Raw genomic sequence first — 19,110 nt, forward strand, 5'->3', positions numbered from 1 at the left:
GCCTGCCCTCGGGGAGCGCACACTCTAATGCAGGTGCCCGCGGGCAGTTAGACAAAGCACAGCGTTCAAGGGAGCATTGGGTTGAGTTCTCTTTCCAAACTATGATGAAAATCTGCTTCTCCACCCACCCCACCCCACCCCACCTTCACCCTGGAAGAACCTTGAGATCATGAAAGTTAACAGCCGGGGAGTGACTGCTACTAGATACAGTGTTTCTTTGGGCATGATGAAAATATTCTAGAATTAGGTAGTGGTGATGGCTGCACAACCTTGTGAATATACTAAAAGTCACTGAATTTCACAGTTGAAAGGGGTGAATTTTATGGTGTGTGAGTTATATCTCAAATTTTTAAAAAGTTAACAGCTACTTTCAGCCCATTCGAAATATTTACCAGGTTCTAGAGCACAATCCCACCCAGATAGCTGGGCCCTTCTTACCTGTTCTCCTTTTAGTCCTGGAAATCCAGGCACACCAGTGTCACCTTTTGGTCCTCTGGGTCCCTAGAAGGAATCATTGGAGGGTATTCGGTGTTTTGTTAAGATTAAAATGCTTTAACTAAACAAAGTTGTTGTTCCAAAAAGTAAAAGAACACAGAGTGCCAGTGGAAGTCACAATTAGTCACGATGTTTTCCTAATATTAAGTGGTCTAGAAATTGTGGTCTGGTGGAAAGAAGACAGCACTGAGTGTTAGGCGGCCTGGAGGCCCCACTCCTCTTTGAACTGTGGTTTCCTCCAATGGGCACCATTGAAACTGCCTGCTGCCTCTGCTCACCCATGGGTCCTCGGGGCCGTCCTGCAGCCCACCGCCCCCATCATTCACCCTCCATGAATCCTGCCCCTTCTCTGGCTCCCCACTACCTACGGGATGGGATCCAAACATCCTAGCCTGACACCTAAACTGATCCCAGCCGGCCTCAGCGTCTCATCTTCCACTCCTGTCACTCCACCAGGGGCGAGCCTATCCCCTTAGCCTCTCTGTACCCCTCACCCGCCCACCACCGCCATTCCCTCTGCAGAACCAAAATTCTGCACACCCGGTCAGAGGTGACCTCGTCTCAACTCCAACATACACTTAATATCTGTGACAATGACTCACACTGCCAGACGTCTGCCCCTAAAAAAGAGGTTCAACACTTTATTGCAATTTACCTTTTCACAAGTCCCTACCTTCTGGGTTAACGCAGTGGCCTTCAAATATTTGTTATTATTATTTTTTAGCAGTGAAACTCTTTTCATTCTCCTTTTTCAAGTAAAGTCAAACAAAAGCCCAATGTATAAAATAGATCAAATGGAGCCTCAGCAGTGGACTGGATCCTGCCTACTTGGCCCCCTCCTTACTCCTGAAGTGGTCCCAAAGGCTCTTCTGGGGAGCCTAGGTCTCCCTCGGGAACACAGAACCAGTCATTTAGAGAAAAATGTGTCTGGAAAATGCTCTGGCTTTGGAGCAGCCAAGGTGGGGTGGAGCTCAAGCTCACAGTTCTGGCCTCTTCTCTTCCTAATTAAGAGGTCTTCTCCATGGCTGCCACCCTCTCCTGTTTTTTAATGTCTAGTTCCCATGTATTTTTAGTGTCAGCATAGCACATGCTCCTTTTAAAAAATGTAGAAGTTCAGAAAAGTATTAAAAAAAGAAAAAGAGATCATTATAATTCTACCATCAACAACAAGTTTCTATTACTTTTTTTTTTTTTTTTTGCTGTACGCGGGCCTCTCACTGTTGTGGCCTCTCCCATTGCGGAGCACAGGCTCCGGACGCACAGGCTCAGCGGCCATGGCTCACGGGCCCAGCCGCTCCGCGGCATGTGGGATCTTCCCGGACTGGGGCACGAACCCGTGTCCCCTGCATCAGCAGGCGGACTCTCAGCCACTGCGCCACCAGGGAAGCCCTCTATTACATTTTTTGATAAATTTCGTTCATTTATCCTGGAAGCAGCGCGTGTCACCATTGGCATTAGGCGTTTCAGAGCTGCAATGTATGGAGAAATTGTGCAGATTTCACTCTGGAGCCTTGGGCTTCAGTGCAGGCTCAAACTTTTAGACTAAACTGATCACTTGCTACACAGAAATGCATTTTCACCTTCCATGGTGGAAGCCCCATAGCGTGGTGCACACAGACTATTAATTTTGGACTTCCAGGCTATGATTCCCCTCTCTCCATCCTCCATCGCCACCGTCCTCTCTCTCCAGGGATTTTTATCTACTCGGACTCTATCTATTTGAAATGCTTGATTCATCCACTCATTTATAGGAAGCCAACCACCGACTCCAGCTCTGGCTCTGGCTGCCCTGGGCTAGAAAGAGATGAACAAGACCTGACCCCCTGCAAGCTGGTCACAGTACAGTTCAGGAAAAAACAATAAGGGTACAAATAACTGTTATTCAAGACAGAAAAGAACGACAGCAGAGGTGAAAATAAAGCCCTATGGGATTCAAAGGAAGGAAGGATCACTCTAGATGGGGGCAATGAGGAAAGGCTACATGAACAAGACGGCGCTAGAGGTCAGTTGTGCAGATGGAGAGGAACGGTATTCCAGGTGGAAGGAACAGAATGCATACAGCCTCGGGGCACAAAGGAAGATGGCTATTGTGTTACTCACTTGAAATCCTGGCAGCCCAGGCATGCCCTCGGGGCCCTGTGACACAGACAGACAAAGCAGGCAGGTTAGGAGCAGCATTGCCAGGCCAACAGGAACCTGTACCTCAGGGGCCCACTCCCTCCAGCACCTTCCAAAGGCCCAAGCATGTTCCCACACAGTGGGGCTCAGGATCCATTTTGCAGAGGACGCCGCGGCCCGGGAGGGGAAGGAACCGTGCAGTCACACACTAGTCAGCACAGAGCCAGGAGCTGCTCAGGAGTCTGGAGCCTCTGCTCCCCCGAGCCAGGACTCTCGGCACTTTAAGTCCCACCCTCCTCTTCCGTGAAATCACTCAGCATCAGAAACCTCTGGGGCAATGAATGCAGTGCTCAACCTCCACAAATATTCTCAGAAAACAAGTTCCTAAACTCTGAGGAGTGGGCCCAAAGGGTGTGCTGGGGTATTTGGGGGTGGAAGTGGGGGCAGTTGGTGAGACTCAGTTCTTTTCCCTCAGTAAGAGGGAGGATTTTAAAGGACCAGCCATTTTAAAGGCTCCAGGAAACAGAAAATTTGTGGTTCACTCCACATGGGGCCAGGACTCTTTTTCCTCCAAGCCCAGATACCCACATACCTATTAAAGACATAGAGTTTGGCAGAATATATATATACAGAGAGATATAACTGAACGGCAACAACTTTCTCAATATACTGTACAGTCGTCCCTTGGTATCCGAGGGGTATTGGTTTCAGGATCCCCTGTGGATACCAAAATCCGCAGATGCTCAAGGCCCTTATATAAAATGGTGTAGTGTTGGCATATAACCTACATACATACTCCATATACCCATACACTTTAAATCATCTCTAGATTACTTATAACACCTAATACAATGTAAATGCTATGTAAATAGCTGTAAAACCAATGTAAAAGCTATGTAAATAATTGCTAGCATGCAGCAAATTCAAGTTTTGCTTTTTGAAGCTTTCTGGAATTTTTTTTTTCAGCACTTTTTATCCAAGGTTTGTTGAATCTGAGGATGCAGAAGTAACAAAGGACTAACATGTGTGTGTGTGTGTGTGTGTGTGTATACATATAATATACTATATACATATATCTATATGATGTACATATAGTAGAGTGGAAAAGTATAAAGGTACAGCTGGGAGGGAACTGCCTCTGAGTTGGAAAATCTTAATCTTCCCCTTCAGGGCCTGGATTTGCCAAAGAGGAGGTCAGGGATTGGAACAGGAGGAGGATCCTCAGGTGGGGAAAAGAGAGAAGGGGTGGGGGCAGACAAGGCCCAAGGACTCTTAGAACAGAGATGTTGATTCTTAGATCTTAGGCTGTCTGTGTTTTGCTTTAGAATTAAGCCACCTAACACTCTAAACCCCCAATAGTTTGGGAAAAACTTTTGTGAAATGACTTGCTTGTTTGCTTTAGGCTTTGCTTACTGGGGTGTTCTGGATGATTTTAGTAGAAATCAAGGAAAGGGAGACCCACTGGATGTAGTACAGAAGAGACAGTGAAATGACCCACCAACAGAGGCCACTCAGCAGGAGATACCGGCTCTAAAGGAATCGTGCTGATATTTGCAGAAGCCTTGGGGAGAGCACTGAATTTTCCCTAGGATGTGGATGGCAGAGGTTCAGGCCAACCTCACTGGGGACTGCAGGGCGGGTGGCCCCGGCAGACATCTGGACTGCGCAGCTGTGGAAGTATAAGCCTCAATCTCTGTGTCGGCTTCCACAGAGTGCCACAGTTTGCAAAGCAGTTTCGCATCCATCACCTCTTATAAGCTGCCCCAAAGGCTGGTGAGGTGTTATCAGAGAGATGATGAGAGTCTCAGAGCATTATGTAGAGGAGATGGGGCTGGAACCCAAGGCTCCTAAGGCCAGAGCTCTTTCCTCTCTCCCCAGCTGTCACCAGCAGATATGGAAGATGCAGTGTGGATTCATTGCACAGACTGCAGGAGGAAGCTTCCTTCCTCTTAGGTCCTGTTGTGTCAGGGACAGACTCTGTGGACTTGCAGAAATAACATAGCTTCTTTGTGTGATCTCTAAATGGGGCCAGAAAGACTGAAGCCAGTCACATTCCCTCCTCATGCGACAGTTTCCCCATCAGCACAAGGATAGGTCTCTCTAGGCTCCTCCCATTCTGGGAAATGAGATCATGTAAATAAAAGCATGCCCAAAGCACTGCTCAGACATCTATCAATTTGTTACTTATGATTCTCTGATTTCCATTACACACATTTCTGATGCAAGGGACTGGAAGCTTCCACTGCATTGGACAAAACTCCCTGCACAAATTAATGTGACAGCAACTTCTCAGAAATGCAAAGCTCTCTTTCTATTCACTACTTCGAGACACTCTAGCTCTATGCTTCAGGAGCTCAAAGGATTCCAAACCAACCCAACTTAGTTTCAGCTGGGGTGTCTGGGTAGGACCCTCACTCTAGGGCAGCTGTGGATACACACCGGAGGCCCGATGAGCTCAGGAATGTCCGAAAGATTCATGAATCCATGGGTGATGTTGATCAAAGGCTGAAAAGAGAAAAATCAGACAAAGAGACAGAGGGTGGCACGTGTCCCACCTTGCTCCTGGCTGTGAGGCTTTAACTGAAGTCACCCCGCATGGCAGACACAAGCAGACACTGACAACACCCACCCACTACCAACACACCCATCCCTCCCACTTACGACACAGCCCTGAGCCGCCTTATCACTTTCCTCTTCGATTAATCTTAAAATTGCACCATACGTAAATGCCTTTTTTCTTTTATAATTTTAAATATATATATTTAAATATTATATTTATATGTTATATAATTATAAATTAATATTAATACCCACAGAAAACAGTGTTGTTGGGTGTGTGTGTGTGTGTTTGTCCATGTGGTTATTTTATATAAATGGCATCAGGCTGTAGGTATTATTCTTCAACTTGCTTTTTTCACTCAATCATACAGCATGGAGGTCTTTCCATATGGAAGTTTTCAGTATGAACATTTTTAGTTTTAACAGATTGCCAAAGAGCTGTCTAAAGGGGCCGTACAACTTACACTTCCAACAAAGTACGTGAGATTATCTATTTCACTACACCCTTACCTATACTTGATATTTTTTAATCATACTTTAAAAAAAAAACAAAAAAAAAACTCTAGTCATTCTTTTTTCCACTTATTTGGGACTTTTTGTCTTTCTGTCATGTCCCAGTATGACATTATTTCTTTTGGAAGGGCAAGAGTTTTTCACAAATGTGATGTTCTAATATTCAGTGGCTGTGATCGTGTCCCAGCCCACATCCCAGTCTTCTCTCCAAATTTCCATCGCTCTCCACCCACCCCCATGCCCATCAGCTCCCTGTGCCTTGGACACATCCATGTTTTTCTCTTCTGCGCTTCGGCTCAGAGTGTCTTGACCACCTGAGTTCTGGAAGTCCTGTCCTCCATACTTACCTGGTAAATCCTTCTTAGCTTTCAAGTCCCTGCTCAAGGAGACTTCTTCCAGAAAGTCTTCCTTGATTTCTCATAACCTAAACCATCTTTCCTCCCTCATTCCCCCACTTATGTTCCTTGCCTCTTGGTTACAGCTCTGTTACACTCAGTCTCCTGACTGCAAATGCTGCCAACCAGAAGAGAGGGTTCTGGACACACTATGTGTGACAATAGTGGTACCAGGGTAGGAACAGACAGGTGGGCCATGCTGGCAGGTAGGAACTCCAACACCAGACGCCAGCTACGTGCCCCCTGCATAAAGAGCAGCCCTGAAGGCCCTGAAGTTGTGGACAACCTTCCCTCCCCTTTAGCAAAAGCAGCCATGCTGGTGATACCTGGTGATACTCACACTAGATAAGACCTCGATGCGCCCTGGTAGCCCCCTGGGCCCAGGGGGTCCCACAATGCTGGCTCCATCCATCCCTCTTTCACCCTGGATATAGCAGTGAGAGTGGAAAAAAAATTCACTGTATGTGGATAATGCTCCTAGAACCAGGCTGAAAATTTCTCTCACCCCCACTTCAGATCTGTGACCTCACCTTGGGTCCCTGGTCTCCTTTTTCTCCTTTGGGACCCTGGCAAAACAGACAAACAAATATTCTTTGGGTTTTTTTCTATTCACTTTGTCCACGCTCCATCTATCCTCCCATCTTGCCATCTCTCCCTAAGCTCTTACAAGGATTTTGTCCCAGATAATGGGAGCAAAAGATGAGGGGCAAATTCCCCTTACAGAGTCAGAAGGAAGGAATATCTCCCAGACAGTAAGAGGACCAGAGGCCCTCTCCCAGCACGGGGTGAGTGTCCTTTTGACCCTGAACCCAGAGCACTCTGCATCTGGGGTGTGGGGGAGGTCTTCCTATTCAATCATGGAGGGGGCTGTGCTGCTCCCCTTGGCGAGGCTCAGCTCCTCCTGCACTGGTGTGCTCAGCTCTGGGTACCAGTTGGATCTCAAATATAATGAGATCCTGGGGATTGGTCCTCTTGAGAGCAGGTGTCATAGAAGAAGATGGACAACACCTCCCTGGGGGGTAGATGTAGTGGGGGAGGGTACTTGTTAGGAGCAAGGGATTCTGAAACGGGGCAAAGTGTGAGTCTTGAATGGGCGGCAGGAAGGAGGCAATGAAGCAGAGATGCTTGATGGTAAGGGACTGCGGAGAGAGAGAAAGATAATTTTCAAGTTCTCCCACATGATGTTTTGTGCAAAACCTCTGTGCTACTCCTCAAAGAAACAAGCTATAAAGAGCACCTGGTCTCCCCACCACACAGCTGGAAGCTGGAGGCGCAGAGCGGGTAAATTAGAGAAAGTAGCAGAGCCAGGATGGCACCCCACAGCCTCTCCACTCCAGTGTGACAGCATGACAATCCTCAGAATGAAGGTGTAAAAAGTCAACCTACACTTGAAGCCGTTGGTCCAGAGATTCTGGGCTCCTGCAACAGCCTGATGCTCCCAGAGCCTTCAGTATCCTAGGGAAGGAAGAAGAATGAGAATTTCAGTACTGATTCCCGAGCACCTCCCTGTGCCAGGTGTGATGCTGGGAGCTGGGGCTCAGTGGGGAATCAGCACCACCTTGGCGTTCAGTTAGCTGGCCTTTCCGGTAGTCCTTAGCGCACGTTGTTCTTTAACCACAGAAAGGAGGAAACGCACCTCAAATCCAAGTCCCATTGTACATCCAGGGCCTCGGGGCCCAGGGGGTCCAGGGGGCCCTGGGGGTCCCATGACCCCAGGAGCGCCAACTTGTCCATTTTTCCCTGGGGGTCCTGGTAAGCCTCTGTTGCCGGGATCACCCTGTAAGGAAGGGGACAGGCTGATTATCTAGCCTTGGAGTCACTCATGGAAGGAACAACATCCGCAACCGAGTCAGAAAATTGTTCTTTGAACTTAATTAGATCGTTGGATTCTCTGATCAGCGCTACTTGATTGTACAGAAACAGCCATCTTGCCAATTGACATTTCACTCGGAGATAAGCTAATGGCGCTCATTGAATGAATGAGGGTGGGGTGGGTGAGAAAGGAGAAAACCTGGTGGGTTATTCACTCTGCTCCAGCTGTTCTGCCTTTCCCAAGCAGTTCCTTCCAGATGTTTCTCTCTGATCCATGACATTTATACATTCAATACTCTAGCCCAACAGTTCAATTATACTAAACTCAGAGAGAGGGGAGGAAGGAGGAGAAAGCTTGTTCTTCTTCATTTTCATTTTTTACCTTTTCACCAAATGAGCCATTACGTCCTCTTGCTCCCTGAAAAAAAAAATCGGGGCCAATTAATATATATTTCATTAGGTACGTTTAAAAGAAAACGCAGGATTTCAGACTCTTAAGTAACAGGACATTAAAATGGGACTCTTCCTGCTCAGTTCTGACTGATGTCTCAAACCTGAGCCCATTACAGTAGTTGTGAGTTTGCTAAGCAGGTCATGCTGAAAGCTTGTGAAACCCACCTTCCAACTATTATCTCATCACCTACCTCAAGAGTGAAAAGGAGAAGTTGAAGATTAACCAGGAAGAGATTGCAGAGGAAGAATTCCCTTGGAGAGCTGTCAGTGTACTGGGTGGGCCCGATTCCCCTCCTCGAAGCCAAGGGAAGGGACTTCAAGAATTTGATACGTATTCCCTAGGCTTCTGGGGATATGTGGATGATGGCTGGTTCTCTTCTGGAAAAATCTAAAGACCAAAATCTGGCTGGAATAGCCCCAAAATGGGGGTGGGGTGGGGTCTCTAAAGCAGGTTGCGTGTCCACCGCCAATGGGAGACACAGTACAGGTTTCCTGCGGGGTCAGATGTGGATCCCAAGGAAAGGAGTCAGCTGCGAGCTCAGATAGAGGGGAGGACCGATGGGGGCTGATGGTCAGGAGTGGCCAGCACAGGAGACACTGCACTACATCAGAGGACTGCAGTCGGGGGCTCCCCGCTAGAGAACCTCCAAGGAAACCACAGAAGCACCCACAAGAGAAGAAGCCAGCAATTGCACGGCCACACAGAAGGCCCTGACACCGTGATACACCCGCCATCTAAGGCTGTGCCTTCTCCCAAACCCCTCTTTCCCTGGGCCAGATTCCCCTTCCTATATCAAATCCATAGCAATGACAGAGTGGATAGTTCCAAAATAGTCATGCTCAAAAATAAGATGGCGAGTGATACTGAATCTGAAACAGTGAGGAATGGCAAAGAGAAAACATGGGAAGCTGAAGCCAGAGGCTCCAGCGGTGGAGAGGAACCACAGGTAGAAAAATAGCAGGCAAGGAAGGAGCAGAAGCCAGGAGCAGGGTGTGGCTCTGACAGGGAGATAGGTTGAAACTCTGGAGCTAGATAGCCATGGAGCCCTGCCCATCTCCCCTCACCTCCCACTTCCACTCCTGCTACAAGGATAATAAGAGTTGTTTACTGGAGCAAAGGGATAGGGCAGAGCCCCAGGTGGCTAGTGGACCCTGGGAGGTCCAGGGGTACCCCAAACACCTAAGATCAGCTGTTGAGGTACCCTGCCTGATGGTACATCCTACTCTTCCCGTCGCCTTCCTGAAACCTGCAGAAGTAGCTACCACCCAACTCCCTAGTAATTTGTACAGAGGCAGGAAACAGACTAAAGAGGGATTCCAATTGCTAAAGCAAACACACAAACAAGAAACACTACACATTTGAGGAGAGGCAACACTCCAAAAGAGAAACGACAACATCAACCATGGAAGGTTTCCTGAGGAAACAGCTAAGAACACGATCCAATCAGGAGTCTAAGTAAATACTATATATTCTCAGGGAGAAAAGGGAGGATATTACAGCCAAGAAACAAGGACAAACTATTATGAAATAAGAACAGTGGTTATAGTAAAGAATCAGGGCTTCTCTGGTGGCACAGTGGTTAGGAGTCCGCCTGCCAATGCAGGGGACCCAGGTTCGAGCCCTGGTCCGGGAAGATCCCACATGCTGTGGAGCAGTTAAGCCTGTGCGCCACAACTACTGAGCCTGCGCTCTAAAGCCTGTGCGCCTAGGGCCTGTATTCCGCAACAAGAGAAGCCACCGCAATGATAAGCCCGTGCACCACAGTGAAGAGTAGCACCTGCTCAGCACAGCTAGAGAAAGCCCGCACACAGCAACAAAGACCCAACACAGCCAAAAATAAATAAATTTTTTTAAAAAGAAAAAATCAATTAGAGACCTTAGAGACAAAAATATATAACTGCTGAGAGAAAGTACTCTACAGAAGGGTTGAATAACAGAAGAGACACACCTGAAGAGAGAATCACAGAAAGAATCCCGTTACTCTATGGGATGGTGGGAGGAGAGGGGTGCGTGCAGAAGGAAGCAAGGCTGGCTGGCTAGACTCTGTCACTTCCCCGCCTGCTGGCCTGACATGGGAAAAATTAAGTGTGACCTTTTATCCCGGGCAGAAACAGAAAGAATCGGGTTCCAGTTTTGTTGCCCAATCTGCAGGCTACAGTTTCTTTGTCTGCTTTTCTTGGGTGTGACCAGCCACACCATCTTCTGCTGCCTGACGCAATCTGTCCTTGAAGGAAGTACCAACCTTATGCATTTTTCAAGTAACAAGTCAAATCACAGTCAGGGATATTGTGAAATAGAAGTTAACTTAGTCCCATCTCTTGACTTTTGGACTCTATCCTCTGAAAACATTATTATTGTGTTGCCAGTTGACCCCGTTCAAGAAAAAGATGTTCATAAGGTAAAAAACTGTACTTTTTCAATTGCTTTCCTGACTCTTTTCAAATCAAAAGTACACCTTGTAGCAGTTTCAAAGGAAGTTCTAGAAGATATGTGGGACCTTGATTTATCTTTCTCAGAAACAGATGATTTTATCCAGCTTGTACATATAAAGGCAGGAAATGAGTCCCCTGTCACTGAAGGTGTGTAAGCTGAGCAGAGATTGTAGAGGGGCATCAAGGATCAAATGTATCATTGGATCTTATGTGGTGTCACATCCCTGAGATTATTCATTTTCTTTAGCAGTTTTTGTTATTTTACATTCAGACTATTCTCCTTGGTTTACTTTTGGGGGGGGCGTGGGGGTGGGGGGTAAATGTCATGTGCGAGGCTTTCCTCCAGCTCTCCAGATGAAAATTTCAAAGTCCTTCTAGAGTCTACTTTTCCTTGACCAGAAAACATTGTATACACACAGGGCAACAAATTAGGCCTCACAGCAAATTCCAGGAAGAAAAATGTGATTTATCTGCCACAATTAGTCTGGGCAAGCCTGCTGCTCTGTGTACAACCGAGCGTCTGAGCAGCTGCAGAATGCGCCTGTGAGGGTGTTTGTGTTCCGATGTGGGCATGGGTGTGGGTATTTTTAAGTCCGAGACCAGCCAGGGAGGGGTGTGTAGGGGAGGGGTGTGTGGGAAGGGGTGTGTGGGAGGGGTGTGTGTGGGAGGGGTGTGTGGGGAGGAGTGTGTGTGGGAGAGTTGTGTGGGGAGGGGTGTGTGAGAGGGGTGTGTGTGGGAGCGGTGTGTGTGGGAGGGATGTGGGGAGGGGTGTGTGTGGGAGGGGTATGTGGGGAGGGGTGTGTGGGAGGGGTGTGTGTGGGAGGGGTGTGTGGGGAGGGGTGTGTGAGAGGGGTGTGTGTGGGAGCGGTGTGTGGGGAGGAGTGTGTGTGGGAGAGTTGTGTGAGAGGGGTGTGGGGGAGGGGTGTGAGAGAGGGGTGTGTGGGGAGGGGGTGTGTGTGGGAGGGATGTGGGGAGGGGTGTGTGTGGGAGGGGGGTGTGGGAGGGGTGTGTGTGGGAGGGGTGTGTGGGGAGGGGTGTGTGGGAGGGGTGTGTGGGGAGGGGGTGTGTGGGGAGGGGTGTGTGGGGAGGGGGTGTGTGGGGAGGGGGGTGTGTGGGAGGGGTGTGTGGGAGAGGTATGTAGGGAGGGGTGTGTGGGGAGGGGAGTGTGTGGGGAGGGGGCTGTGTGGGGAGGGGTGTGTGTGGGAGGGGTATGTGGGGAGGAGTGTGGGGGGGAGGGGGTGTGTGGGGAGGGGTATGGGGAGGGGGTGGGGGGAAGGGTGTGTGTGGGAGGGGTGTGTGGGAGGGGGTGTGTGTGGGAGGGATGTGGGGAGGGGTGTGGGAGGGGTGTGGGGAGGGGTGTGTGGGGAGGGGTGTGTGTGGAGGGGGTGTGTGGGAGGGGTGTGTGGGTGTGTGTGTGGGAGGGGTGTGTGGGGAGGGTGTGTGTGGGGAGGGGGCTGTGTGGGGAGGGGTGTGTGTGGGGAGGGGTGTGCGGGGAGGGGGTGTGTGTGGGAGGGGTGTGCGGGGAGGGGTGTGTGTGGGAGAGATGTGTGGGAAGGGGTGTATTGGGAGGGGGGTGTGGGGAGGGGTGTGTGGGAAGGGGTGTGTGTGGGGAGAGGTGTGTGGGGAGGGGTGTGTGGGAGGGGTATGGGGGAGGGGTGGGGGGAAGGGTGTGTGGGGGAGGGGTGGGGGGAAGGGTGTGTGGGGGTGGGGTGGGGGAAGGGTGTGTGTGGGAGGGGTGTGTGGGAGGGGTGTGTGGGGAGGGGGTGTGCGGGGAGGGGTGTTTGGGAGAGGGGCGTGTGGGGAGGGGTGTGTGTGGGAGGGGTGTGTGGGAGAGGTATATGGGGAGGGGGGTGTGTGGGGAGGGGGCTGTGTGGGGAGGGGGCTGTGTGGGGAGGGGTGTGGGAGGGGGTGTGTGTGGGAGGGATGTGGGGAGGGGTGTGTGGGGAGGGGTGTGTGTGGGAGGGGGGTGTGTGGGAGGGGTGTGTGTGGGAGGGGTGTGGGGAGGGGTGTGTGGGGAGGGGGGTGTGTGGGGAGGGGGCTATGTGGGGAGGGGGTGTGAGGAGGGGTGTATTGGGGGCATGTGGGGAGGGGTGTGTGTGGGAGGGGTGTGTGTGGGAGGGGTGTGTGTGGGAGGGGTGTTTGGGAGGGGTGTGTGGGGAGGGGTGTGTGGGGAGGGGGCTGTGTGGGGAGGGGTGTGCAGGAGGGGTGTGTGGGGAGGGGTGTGTGTGGGGAGAGGTGTGTGGGGAGGGGTGTGTGGGAGGGGTGTGTGGGGAGGGGTATGGGGGAGGGGTGGGGGGAAGGGTGTGTGGGGGAGGGGTGGGGGGAAGGGTGTGTGGGGGTGGGGTGGGGGAAGGGTGTGTGTGGGAGGGGTGTGTGGGAGGGGTGTGTGGGAGGGGTGTGTGGGAGGGGTGTGTGGGAGGGGGTGTGTGTGGGAGGGATGTGGGGAGGGGTGTGTGGGGAGGGGTGTGTTGGGAGGGGTGTGTGTGGGAGGGGTGTGTATGGGGAGGGGTCTGTGAGGAGGGTTTTGTGGGGAGGGGGGTGTGGGGAGGGGGCTGAGTGGGGAGGGGTGTGTGGGGGAGAGGTGTGTGGGGAGGGGTGTGAGGGGGGTGTGGGGAGGGGGGTGTGGGAGGGGTGTGGGGCGGGGTGTGGGGGGAGTGTCAGGGGCAGAGAAGCTGGTAAGAAGAACGAGGAAGATGAGAGTAAGTCTTGTGCTGTTTCCTGCAAAATTTAATTTCTTATGAAACAGTATGTGTAAAATGAGTTCTATAAAGCTCGACAATTGTTTCTTCTTTTTCTGAGAAATGAGCTTTTCACGAAAATCGAGTTACTGTTTCAATAAAAATACTCCTGAGAGCTGACGGAAACTGGAAATTCAGTGACAAGGACGGTGTCTAGGGAGTCAGCACTTTCCAAAACTCCGTCCAGGTTGGGTACACAGAAGGCCTCCAGTCCCCACCCCAGAGGGGAGGCCCCTCCCTCCTCTGAACCCCAGTGAAGCTCACGACTACATCTCTAGAAGGAAGCTCACCTTATCTTTATTGCCCCCATTTGCGGAACATGGGAGCGCAGCAGGGGCAGGAACCCCGCCCCACAGCACCACGTGGCTTAACCTTAACCGAAGACTGTAGGGGCTTACAGAGAAGAGCGAGACTGAGGGCGTGTGAGACTCAGGAATGGAGGGCAAAAAGGGCGCCTGAAGAAGTTTCACTGATGCATCAAACTGCTCACAGAAGCCTGGGCTAGGTTCTAAGGACACACAGACAGCGCTCACACCCTGCTTGTAAGGCTGGGCTTGAGAGCAGACTGGTAAGCCAACAGCTTCAGTGACCCTGGCTGGAGGGGTCCCGCAGAATCAGTACTGTGCTAACGGGAAGCAGAGGAAGGAGGGGTACTTTCTGCTCACAGAGTCCAGGAGAGCTTCCCTGGACTGGGAACTTCTGAGAATGAGGAAAGGGAAAGGACAGGCCAGAGAGGAAACCACAGGCCAGGGCCAGGAGGCTGTGCAAGCCCAGAGCCTTTCAGTAGTGCTGGCTGGCTGGCCTGGAGGCCAGGTGTGTAAGGAAGCGGCGGGAGGTGGAGCTGGAAAGGTAGGCCGGGAAGGGCCTTGAAGGTCTGCACGTAGTGAGGGCTCTGTCCTGCAGGCAACGGGGGGTTGCTGGCGCTTTCTCAGTGGAGAGGGCAGTGCGTGGTGAGAGCCTGCTCTAGGAAGATGGACTGGGCAGGTAGCTGGAGGCTGGATTGTGGGTGGAGAGAAGGGGGCACCAGCGAGGAGCCTGATGCCACACTGCAGGCGAGGAGAGATGAACGTCATGTCAGGGCGGAAAGAGAGGTGGACATCAGATTGGCCAGTCTTGGCAACAGATGGTTCATGGTAGGAAAGGGAGAGGAGGGAGGAGTTAGAGAAGACTCTGCTTTCGAGTCCAGGGGGCTGGACTCGTGGATGGCAGTGCCATTCACGGAAGCTGGGGACATGCAGTAGTGGGCAGGGGAAGACGCTGAGTGCAGGTTTGGGCATAAAGAGCTCCGGGATGGGGAGACATCCAGCAGCGCGGACCAGGATGGGATCAGGCAAGGTCAGGCTTAGACGTCAGAGAGGCAGGCTGGGCCTGGTGATTCCCCGTGTTGGAGCCCGCCCCCCTCTTCTCCGTACCTTCTCCCCTTTCATTCCAGGAAGGCCAGAGGCTCCATCAAGTCCAGGCTTTCCCTCAGGGCCCTGAGGAACATCAAGGATAATTAGCCCACAACATCTCTGAGAAGAATCAAATATGAACCCTCTTTGGAAAAGGAGGCCAGGGCTGGGAAGACCAAGTGGGTGAGGCCAGTGGGTCCAAAGCCTTGTGTCAGCCCATAGCAGAACACCTGTCCTGGCCCCAGTTCAGCCACGGCCGGCTCTGCATCTGTGGACGAGGGTCCTTCACTCTCTGGGTTGCATTTTCTTTTCTGTGGGGAGTCGGGGGCAGGGCTGGACGAGGTAGTTTCTGGGGGCCTCCCACCCCGGGCCCAGCACTGGTGCTCTACGATTCCGAGATTCTACGGGAGCCTGCATTTCCTACACTAAGATAAAGCAGCGGAACAATGTGCAGGGTGATGTTTTTCTTGGCTGCTGCTTTTTTTAAAAAATAAATTTTATTTATTTATTTTTGGCTGTGCTGGGTCTTCACTGCTGCTCGTGGGCTTTCCCTAGTTGCGACAAGCAGGGGCTACTCTTCGCTGCGGTGCACGGGCTTCTCATTGCAGTGGCTTCTCTTGTTGTGGAGCACGGGCTCTAGGTGCGCGGGCTCAGTAGTTGTGGCACACGGGCTTAGCTGCTCTGCCGCATGTGGGATCTTCCTGGACCAGGGCTCGAACCCGTGTCTCCTGCATTGGCAGGCGGATTCTTAACCGCTGAGCCACCAGGGAAGCCTGGCTGCTGCTTCTTATGAGTCTTAGTAATGTTTCAGCCGAGGAGGAATTTGTTTACAAACGCTAGCTAGTTCCTCGCTCCCTGTCGTAAGCCTTAGCGCTGGGGTCTGCAGTCTGTACCCCCTCCCTGGCTAAAGGAAGTCCCATAGGCATGGGGGTGGGGGCAATGGCTTCAGCAGCTTACCGGGGGACCAGGTTCACCAGCAGGTCCATCTTCTCCAGGGGATCCAGGGGGTCCCATGAAAACATCAGTTCCTGGTTTTCCTGGAATCCCAGGTAAGCCAGGTGGGCCTGGGGGACCTGGAGGACCCTAAAAATAGACACCTTGTTAAGAAACAGTGCAGGAGGGGACAAATATATATGTTCCATTCACTCCATTTCTGAAAACAACTCTACAAGTAGAGACTGGTATTCCTACTTAGAAGATGGGGAAACTGAGGCTTAGTGACATGATGTGACTTGCCCAAGAGCTCACACACACAGCTAATTAGGAGAAGAGCTGGGATGTGAATCCAGGTCTTTTTAAGCACATTATGTCATGTTTTCTCCCCAGATGTATGTACATAATAAAAATATAATTTGTTGGAATTCTCAGAGTTGCTCTAATTTAGTTTTCTGATTACCTGAGAGGTTAGTCCAAAACTGCCTATTGTTAACCCTTATTAAAAACATCCCTGCAGTGTACTAGTCTCTTTAGCCTCGGGCTGGGTTGGCTGATGCCACCAGCTTGGAAGTCCCAGCTGGGTCCCGCTCCACTCATCCAGTGAGTCCTGAACCCTTCCAGCCCTGTCACGATGAGTGAGCAGAAGGGCAGCCCAGTGGAGCCTTCTAGGTGGGGATTCAGCACAAGGGCTCAGAGGAAGGGATGGAGATGAGGTTGGGGCCCTGGGGACAGAGGCCCGAGATGCAGCTGAGAAGAGAGGTGCTCCCGGGGGAAATCTAGAGGGACCAGTGGGGGCCCAGCCTTGGGCAAGAGGCTGGGAGAGCAAGAGGCGCCAAAGAGGCAGAATGAGTGGTCTGGAGACGCAGGGAGGGGGCCGCCTCAGGGTAGGAAGGATTTTGAGAAGGTCTGGAAGCCAAAGTGTGAAATGCTATCTAGAGAAGAGGCCAGCAGGTCTCTGTAATGGGTAAGGGGGTGGGGGGCAGAGCCAGGTGGTAGAGGTGAAGGTCATGGGCATACCTGCTGTGAAAGAGCCTGCTGGAGAAGGCTGCCGGGGAAATCGGCAAGTGGCCAAGTGGGGCTCCTGACTATAAACTAAGGCTCAGACTCACTTAAAACTGATGGAAGACGGAAATGCCAAACATACAAATATAGAGGGGAAAGTATAGTGAGTCCCAGGAGCCCACCATCAGCCGCAAGAGTTATCAACGGTGGCAATCTGCTTTCATCTGCTATCGGCCCCTGTTGTCCCTCCCTCCTGGATCCTCGTGAAGGCTGCCCCCGACACTAGGCTGTTTAACCCTTCACACTTACTCTTAACAGCTCCTCGCTGGGCACTGGGTCACCAGAGCCGACGTCCACGCCCCAGCCCAGGCTAGAGCCCTCAGCCTCCACTCCCACCTGTACAGAGAAAAAGTTCCCACGGCTTAGTTTCACCTGCTACTCTCCAAGGACAGCTGTGTCACTGAAAGTTTTCCCATATTCTGTGGCCCTATAACTGCTGCTGCCAACTTTCCTTCTGGCTTTTTCTCCCGGTCCCCTCTACAGCTGCCCTCCTCCCTCTCCCCCTCCCTGCTGTGCGGCCAACACACAGCCAGTCCTCAAACACAGGACACTCTTTCACAGCCTCTTCTGCTGCCTTTCAAATCCCTACTCATCCTTCAAGGCCCAGTTCCATGGTCACCTTCTCCATGGAGCCCTGCCCAACCCCATTTTCAGAGAGAATTCACCTCTCCTACTCTGTGTTCCCACCAGCCACTGCGAGGGTCTGGATCTGGCAGTAGGACCACCTGACTTGAAGCTCAGCTGTGCATGTGTTGGTCCCACTACGCTAGGACCCCTCCAGGGTCGGCCCAATCCTGAGATACCTCTGGGTGCCCAGTGTCCAGCATGAGATCTGACACTGAGAAGGCACTCATTATGTACTTGTTGAATACCATCAAATTCCTCCAAAGAACAAAAGGAAACTTCCAAAACACCTTTCTGGTACTCAGTTCCTGAAGATGGGAACCTAATTAGGCCTAAGGCAAGGCCTAATTCAATCATCAAATAAAGAAGAGCTGGGTTAGGGGTTAGAGCTGAGTCTAGGCAGGTTGTGGCAGTGTGGGCATGTAGGTGGGAGAACGGGGGTGATGACATAAAGGTGAGGAGACGGAGGCTGTTGCCAGCATCCAAGGGATGAGGAGGTGCTGCACAGCTAGACTCGGGGGCTTCGGGACTGACTGAATTGAGGGGGGGCACTCGAGGATGTTTCCTGGCTTCTCTCTTCATGATCAGGAAGATGGGGTACCATTCCCAGAGCAGGGGAACCCTGTGGGGAGAGCAGGCCTGGGAGCATGGTGACAAGTGCAGTTTGGGATGTGCTTAGTTTGAGGGACCTGGGGGTCTTTCAGGGCACAGGATATAAATGGGATGTAAATAGTTTCTGCTCCTGGACTCTCTGAGAGAGTCCTGCTACAGGAAAGAGAACTGAGCTCTGACTGGAGGGCACTTGGGGGCAGACAGGAAGGATCCGCCTGTGGCTGTTTCGTGCATCCCCATCCCCTGCACACTGTGCATGTGACAACCCCGGGTGGGAATCTCACCGTGGGTCCAGCAGGTCCAAGGGGGTCAGGAAGCCCCTCCCCAGCTTCACCCTAAAGAGAACAAGATGTCAGTGGAACACTGGACACCCCTTCCCACTCCCCTCCTCTCTCCAGAAACTGTGCTTATTTCAAGAGGAGGCTTATGCAGGAGTTCTATATACCTAATTTGTTGAGCGTGTACTATGTGCCAGGTAAAGTTTTCCATGTATTCATTCATTTAATCCTCACCACATCCCAGAGAGAAGGTTCTACAATCCCCATTTTATACATGAATAAACAGAGAGAGGGGTGTGGCAGAGCCAGACATGAATGCCCCTCTCACCCACTGCCTTCGGTGACTCTGAGATTCAAAATGATCCAAAAGATATTCCAGAGTGGGTACTCCCATGACTGTCCCTACTGTGTTATTAAACTGTCTGCTCAGGAATTGGGGCACCCATTTCAATTTATCACAAATTCCTGACACAGGCACTTAGGGTGATCTATCTTCATTACTTATGTGCCACGATGAAATCCTGCATGTTCATCTCTCTCTTTCACCTTTCTCCCCACACCTCTCTCCCTCTCTCTCTCTTCTTGGAGCTTTTTAAAAATCTCATTGGATGGGAATTCCCTGGCGGTACAGTGGTTGGGACTCTGTGCTTCCGCTGCCGTGGCCCGGGTTCAATCCCTGGTTGGGGAACTA

General features: G+C 51.4%; 1 protein-coding gene across 1 annotated transcript in view; it reads right to left on the reverse strand.

The window, feature by feature from the left end:
* Positions 1–19,110, reverse strand: part of COL15A1 (collagen type XV alpha 1 chain) — a gene marked incomplete at both ends in the record, with an annotated part of 103,045 nt that overhangs the window by 26,759 nt on the left and 57,176 nt on the right. Inside the window, 12 exons of the mRNA XM_082843699.1 lie at positions 439–501; positions 2,596–2,631; positions 5,053–5,118; positions 6,421–6,504; positions 6,611–6,646; positions 7,467–7,535; positions 7,717–7,857; positions 8,275–8,310; positions 14,929–14,991; positions 15,865–15,990; positions 17,155–17,241; positions 18,426–18,476. Coding sequence (XP_082699825.1) covers positions 439–501; positions 2,596–2,631; positions 5,053–5,118; positions 6,421–6,504; positions 6,611–6,646; positions 7,467–7,535; positions 7,717–7,857; positions 8,275–8,310; positions 14,929–14,991; positions 15,865–15,990; positions 17,155–17,241; positions 18,426–18,476 — 858 coding nt within the window. The remainder of the gene's footprint in view (positions 1–438; positions 502–2,595; positions 2,632–5,052; positions 5,119–6,420; positions 6,505–6,610; positions 6,647–7,466; positions 7,536–7,716; positions 7,858–8,274; positions 8,311–14,928; positions 14,992–15,864; positions 15,991–17,154; positions 17,242–18,425; positions 18,477–19,110) is intronic.

Source organism: Leucopleurus acutus, assembly GCF_964270905.1.
Source record: "Leucopleurus acutus genome assembly, chromosome: 7".
Lineage (NCBI taxonomy): Eukaryota > Metazoa > Chordata > Mammalia > Artiodactyla > Delphinidae > Leucopleurus > Leucopleurus acutus.